At 40.9% G+C, this 7,282-nt stretch overlaps 1 protein-coding gene across 1 annotated transcript; it reads left to right on the plus strand.

The window, feature by feature from the left end:
- Positions 1 to 421: 421 nt before the first annotated feature.
- Positions 422 to 5,192, plus strand: gfi1b (growth factor independent 1B transcription repressor). The gene is made up of 7 exons (XM_083669477.1): positions 422 to 601; positions 1,127 to 1,236; positions 1,928 to 2,107; positions 2,275 to 2,504; positions 2,763 to 2,900; positions 3,164 to 3,329; positions 4,405 to 5,192. The coding sequence occupies exons 2-7, from the start codon at positions 1,134 to 1,136 to the stop codon at positions 4,581 to 4,583; spliced, it is 996 nt and encodes a 331-aa protein (XP_083525603.1). The 5' UTR covers positions 422 to 601; positions 1,127 to 1,133; the 3' UTR covers positions 4,584 to 5,192.
- The last annotated feature ends 2,090 nt before the right edge of the window (positions 5,193 to 7,282 follow it).

Below are 7,282 nucleotides of genomic sequence, written 5' to 3' on the forward strand. Positions count from 1 at the left end.
TTAATCAAATATTGCAAGATGTGAGAATGAGTGCAACTTTCGGATTGGTCCTTCGTTACATGATTAGTTTCTCCCATCAGTGTTGATATTGTAAAAAAAGAAGAAAAAAAACGATTCGGTTTTGCTGTTGTACAATTCGATGATGCTTATAATTTGTTCTTTCCACAAAAAATATAATTTTATGTGCCCAAAAATACATATTTTCATGTGTGGAGAATGTGAAGAGTGACACATAGATAGATATGGGCCAAGATAATTTCAACGTAAATGTGTTTTAAATCTTTTCTAACAGTTCGAGGAAACTGTGGGGCCTCTATGTGTTTTTCTACGCAAATTTCCACCTGCGAGTTGACTCTCATTGGTTGAAACCACAGTCAGATTCCAACACAAAATTATCTGATTGAAAATCAGGGAGGAGAGCCAAAGAAAGAGAGCAACAAGTGCGATGTTGTGACAGTGGTTTGGATTCTGACTTTTGCGAAAGGATTTTACGAAATATTTCTTCTTCGACAGATTGATTTTGTTTTGCGCAGGGAAATAAGAACTAATTGACTCAATTAAAGACACTATAGGCTATATCCAAACTATTCATAAACTAACGGTAAGTACAGTCATACAGCATGAATATGAATTTTTTTATAGACGACGGTTGAAGTTTATTGGTTATTTTTGCTGTTATTAGTGATGTTTAAGTATGTCAAATTGGCTTTTTGATAATAACATAGGCTTTTTGAACGAACGTTTTTTTCTTGTGTATTAGACACCTGACGACAGTTCGAGAATAGGCAATTGGCATGTACTTATTGTTTTTTGAATTAGCCTGTCCATTGGAGGGACAATTCGTCGCGGCCAAAAGTGTGGAGGGACATATGTCAAAATGACTTTCAAAATCAATTGCTTTGAAATTAAAACATTATATTTTAAGTCAACCAATTTGCCTAATCAAGTGGACACAAAGTTGTTCTTCATAAATACCCCCTTTTAGAAATAATCTCTCACTCCTCTTACTGAAATGTCAGAAACTTGCTGCTACAGTTTGGTAGGCTATATTAATGTATCACCATGCAACGATAGTCTAATTATAAGTATTTTACATGACCAAATTGTGTTTCTTTTTTCCCAACAGCTTTGACATGCCACGATCATTTTTGGTGAAAAACAAAAGGTGCGCATCTTACAATGTGCACCGGTCTCACCAGGAACAAGACAAACCCAGGGACCTTACATCTATTACAAGTAAGAATGTCACGATTGTCAGAACTGCACATCAATACTTTTACATTGCAAGTGTTTATTTGCATGTCCATAGCTTCAGAAATCAACTGACGTGACCATTAGTCCAAGACTTTTCAATTAGGCCTATTTTTTCTGGTGATTAAACGTTCCGCGCTACATCATAAGACAATAGCAGATTATCAATACAGTTACAGGGTCTTGGAGAATTGATGTTTATACAATTATGAAGTTGATTTTATAATTTTATAAAGTTACAATATATTTCTATATTAAAATGTGCAATAGCACAGAATAGCAATCCATTTTGGGGTTATGCAAAGCACCTGTCCGACCAGTAGCCAACTATAAGACAACATTCCATGAAAGGAAACCACAACAACTGTTATTTCATGTTCAGGTTTCACAGTACTAGTCCTGCTTCATCGAAATCCCTTAATTCATTGGAACATCAACAGAACACTCACGAGCGGTTAGGGCGGGTGTCACACATATGCAAAACAGACATTCTGAAGAAAAGCTTTCCAGCCTTCCATTTGCTAGTTCCTTTTCATCAAAGTTCTTTTATCAATTGATTTGTGCCCTCTCATAGGTTTCTTGTAATTTCACCTCGTAAAATCTGTCTTGAAAAATCTCATTTGACGAGAGCTATTGTAACATGGCACCACCTGCGTTTTTTTTTTTTTATTGACAGGGGTGCCATCAGAACCACCGAGCCCAGCCTCTCCAGACACACCTCAGTCGCTGGGTCAGCCATCTCACCCTGACCCCTACTCTTACATTAAATGCGAGCAGGAGCATGAGTGCCCAGTCCCCACTCACCTAGAACCAACCATGCCCTCTGTCACCCCTGGACGGCCTTTCTATTTATCAGGTGAGAGACCTTCGATGGCGCCTCATACGAATAGAACAGAATAGAATAGAACCTCATTAATCTCTATTGAGTGGTTAGATTTTTGCAGCCTTAAAACATAACTCATGTGGAAAGCCACGTACAATGTTCATTGGCTAATTTCTCGCATCCTATCTGTCTACCCTCAGAGCCTCATCTGGAAGAGTTCCCTCCCTACTACAAGCCCACGTATGCATGGGACCCTGTGCCTTCACCCTATGACCTCTGTCAGATGAGCTTCGCCCCCTCCCTTCTGCAGCACGCCAGCAGCCTGTATGGGGCTCACGTCAGCCACAGCCCCGAGCCACAGCAGCCTCTGGACTGCAGCACCCACTACTCCCCCATCTCCGACACCTATCACTGCATCACCTGCGACAAGGTACGCCAGGCCTGGGGTCAATGCTTTCTCTTGACACTGGGAGATCAATATGTTTAACAAATGAATCTGTACAGAAGTGTATCGTAGCCCACAAAGAGGCGCCTTGAAGAGAATTAGGGGACATGTTGCTATAGCTAAAGATAGGGTCTTATCATTTTTTATGATTGAAGAAGATGATGACCTTTTGATGATGATGATGATATATTGTAAAGATCCTTAACGGAGTGATGACTCCGCTGTCTCCCGTTCCCTCGGCAGGTGTTCTCAACCCCTCACGGGCTGGAGGTGCACGTCAGGCGCTCCCACAGCGGGACAAGACCGTTCGGCTGTAGCATCTGCAGGAAAACCTTTGGCCACGCCGTCAGCTTGGAACAACACATGAATGTCCACTCTCAGGTATACCCACAATGCACAGCGCTCTGTTGATTTGGTCAGGGGAAAGAGCTCGACTGGTTAGAGATTGTGAAAGTGTCAGCTTTTGTCACTGCTGTTGTGGACTTCAGGGTTTCCAATTCCAGTTTTGAGTATCAGATAGAGCGACATTAGTTCACTGTGCTTCCACGGAATATGCAAATCCGATAGATTCACATGAATGAGGATATTAGAGGGGAAATGATAAATCAATGACATTATTTGTCGGTTTGTTTTTCTGAACGAAGGAAAGAAGTTTCGAGTGTAAGATGTGTGGGAAGACATTCAAGCGCTCCTCCACCCTCTCCACCCACCTTCTCATCCACTCGGACACGAGACCCTACCCCTGCCAGTACTGCGGCAAAAGGTTCCACCAGAAATCTGACATGAAGAAACACACCTACATCCACACAGGTGAGGAGGGACTATTATGTTCTCACAGTGAAGATGGCTTGATGAGTAAGAGGTTTGGGTGATACTTTCTATTAATGTTCCCTTAAATGTATGTAACTACATAGTAGTAACTACGGTATCAACATTGTACTTACGTAGTAACTACTATGTAACTGCTATGTCATTACAGTCTAGCGATATCGGTTATTACACAAGGGGTTATATGATTATATAGTCATATTATAGAGTCTGCACGATCAATGTCAAAACTCTCTCTCCCTGGCAATAGATAACAGTATAAAACTCCATTCAAAAAATGGTCAAAGGTGACGCCAAATATCCCAGTGCATTCCTCTTGTGTGATAACCAATACTGTAATTACATAGCAGTTACCGTACATACAGTAGTAGTTACTCACTGAGTACAATGTTGATACAGTACCACAGTTATTACTGTATACATTTAAGGGCAACTTAAGTGCCGAAGTGTTATCAAAGCACAGTGAAGATGGCTTGACTAACTGAAAGCTAGAGATCTGAGTGTACAACATATTCTCTCAGAAAATCTGACAAGGATATGCATTTGGGAGATGTGTGCTGTGTTACCAGTATATGACAAATCAACGAATGATTTGAGGTCTAGGAACTAAACATCTTTATGTCAGTCAGATTCCCCCTTCTGTACTTCCCTGCTCTCCAGGTGCTGTTAATTGTTTCCAAGAGTAATATAACTGATATAACTGCTGATAAATCAGAAAAAGAAACTTAAACAAATGTTCATCCGATTTGCATATCTGGTTTCCCTACTTTGCCATGGCCTGTGTGAAAGGATGTCTGTGCAGGCGTAATGTGCCTTCGATGAATGTTTGACAAATCTGAACAATGGCACGATTCTTTCCCCCCTGTCACTGATACTGACTTTAGCTTTACAGTACATGTACCTTTGTGTCATGTTATCTGACTGTTTCTATGCAAGACTATTAATGCTAAGTATGACTATCTGGTCAAGAGCATCAATGCTAGGTAATACAGTATGAAGCTGATTATGACATTGTTTAAATGTTTCTTTTTTTTTTTGCGTGTGTGTGTCTTTGTAGGTGAGAAGCCCCACAAATGTCAGGTGTGTGGCAAAGCCTTCAGCCAAAGCTCCAACCTCATTACACACAGCCGCAAGCACACAGGCTTTAAACCCTTCGGCTGTGAGATCTGTACCAAGGGCTTCCAGCGCAAGGTGGATCTTCGCAGACACCATGAAAGTCAGCATGGGCTGAAGTGAGAGGATGGAGGGAGGCTAGGAATGGTGGACAACATGCGTTATTGTAGCAAAACATGGTGTTGATGGGGAAGGAGAGGCCCAAACATTCCTGTTCTTATCAATGTTGCCAGGCAGTTATGGTATCATGGCGCAGAGTTGGCGATTTGGATACCAAAATAAATTCTAAATGTATGTTAAATCTAATGCTTTTCAGGCACTTTTTTGTTTGTTATCATCCTCTGCCAGCAAACAAATGAAAACAATTACTATGAACCTAAACTATGAAAAAAGTGTTTACTTGCTTAATTGGAATACACTTACTTGTATTACAGCTACAAGTAATACTGAAACACAATCTGGCATTTGGGTGGATTTTTACTGCGGGTAAAGAATTACTGCAGGTGCTTGTGAAAATGATGTCCTCTCATTTTGTTGTATAGTTTGTACAAGAAAAATTGTTTATGTTCTGATGAATATGTGCATGTGTGCTATTCATATTTATGAATTTTTTGATTTATTTTGTCAAATAAAGTGAATTGATGGTACTGTATGTGAGTAAATGCTATCCAAATAAAGGGTGAGATTTTATTACAAATGGTAATCCTTGTGGTGTGTAAAGAAAAATTACACTTGACACACCACTAGCACGCCCATGCTTACATAGTCATATGTACATCCAGTAATGTGACACATCGACAAACAGATCACAGAAGAAGAAAAAAATCAGTCACAAGGTACAACATAAGAACTGTGTTTGCTTAGTAAGATCAGATGACATGACTTTTTTCTACTCTTATGTGTATTTGTGTGTTTCCGTTTGCTTAATAAACAGAATGCAGTATCTCAACTGTTTCTGTTTCAGGGCTCATGTTGCCTGGGGCAGTAATCTCTAGTACGGCCAGAGATAGAGTCAGGCGTCATTCAAATCTATACCTGGAACACCATGCAAATGTCAGGCCAACCAGGTTCTTCTGAAATGTCACAATGCTGGACAGAGAATTGGACCGCCATAACAACGTGTTGGTCGAAGGAAACTCAAACAGGAGACAAGATTCCTTGAATTCTCTTTCTTGATCTTTCTTGTTTATTTATTGACTTCTGTGCAGAAAACAAAGACCCCTACGCCCACCAACCAAACATTTTACTCTGAGAGTTCTAAATTGTATTTCCTTCACATTGTGTTGTGACAAGGGATAGTGATATATACTTACTGTATAAGCAAATAGAGGCTAGATGGTTCAGACACACTGTACCCCACCCATTCATTCTGTTAGATTTGCTTTGACAAACTAATGACACTTCTCACGAAGACAAACCACCTTCCTCAAACACCACAGCCAGTTAAGCCATGTAAGCTGCTCAAGGCAAATCAAATCATCACTTAGTTAAATCTGTCATTAGTTGGTCAATTGTAACCAGGTTTTTTCTTGGTTGTGCGACCGTCCCCATGTTCAGTTGCTTGGCCATGATGACCATGTTGTTACAGAAATGTATTCAAATCACACTGTGTAATGCCCTTGGCCAACGATCAAAGTCTGGAGCTCTGTCGACCCCACAAATCAACAAACATCCAGGAATAACAAGGTGCAACATTTAATTTAGTGAGTTAAGACAGACACAAATGCACATGGTTGCAACACCAATTTGAGTTTGTGTGGTGGGGGGTTGTTGAAGAAATCAGTGCCTTTGTGCAGAATGGTCTGAACAGTCTCTCCACTACCTGGTACAGTTGGTAAACAAATCTGAGGCCTCTATGCAAATGAGGGTGTTTATATTACCCAGGCAACGGGGTACGTTGTTTTGTAACAGTTAGTGCTGCATCCTGGTGTGAGGATACAGAGCAAATCAAAATACTGCACAGGTAGCCAATGGCAGAGAGAGGAGCAGGACGGGCGGGACTAAATAAACAGGACATGGGTCCTGTAGAGGAGGGGTGGGGCTCAGTCTAGCCTGGGGGAGAAACAGGGGAAATTTAGGGACCAGGTTCTCGCACACACCTGAGCCTTACTTCCCTTTTCTGTGGCATACAGGTGTGTGTATGTTTGTGTGTGGTGGGGGTGGGGTTAGGGTTGGGGGTGGGTGTGGGGGTTGGGGGGGTATAGTTTGAACAAATATCTATAATGCCTTACAGACAGAAATAAATGTGTACAAAGTGGGATGTGAAATGATAATATAGTCAAGATGAGCATTTTGCTCTTTACTCTCTATTCTACCCCCCCCATCCCCCCCACCCCCACTCCCCTCTCTCTCTCCCTTTGCCTACCACCACCCCCCAGTTCATTTGCATCACCCGTGCCCTTAGGCCTTTTGGTATCCTTCAAAATACTGAACTGTGTCTCTGGAACTACCAAACTGCACTGTTCAAATAGTTAGGCTTAAATCTGAACAAACATCCACACAACCAGTTCCACAGAAATAGACGCAGGATTAGATAAAGACAGGAATCGTAAACCTCACTTCCCGAGGCATGTACCAAAAAATATAGAACAGACAAAAAGGTAACTGCATGATCTGAGTGGTTGTGGACCATAGAGAGGGACTTTATACTGGCCAATGGCATCTCTAATGTAGAATGGGATATTTAGCCTAAACACTAATAATAATCAGAGTAAGAAGTGTGTTAAAACTTAAAGACAGTTGAAAAAGAATGAGAAAGACATTGAAGAAATCCATAATCGCTTTTTTATCAAGAGTATTGCACTATTCTAAAAGTATAAGAT

The sequence above is a fragment of the Argentina silus genome (genome assembly GCF_951799395.1).
Source record: "Argentina silus genome assembly, chromosome: 5".
NCBI lineage: Eukaryota > Metazoa > Chordata > Actinopteri > Argentiniformes > Argentinidae > Argentina > Argentina silus.

Bases quoted from the DNA above. Each gene is read 5' to 3' on its own strand.
- gfi1b (XM_083669477.1), top strand. From the start codon at position 1,134: ATGCCACGATCATTTTTGGTGAAAAACAAAAGGTGCGCATCTTACAAT. The intron at 2,108-2,274 runs GTGAGAGACCTT...GTCTACCCTCAG, and splicing joins ACGGCCTTTCTATTTATCAG to AGCCTCATCTGGAAGAGTTC. The intron at 2,505-2,762 runs GTACGCCAGGCC...TTCCCTCGGCAG, and splicing joins ACTGCATCACCTGCGACAAG to GTGTTCTCAACCCCTCACGG.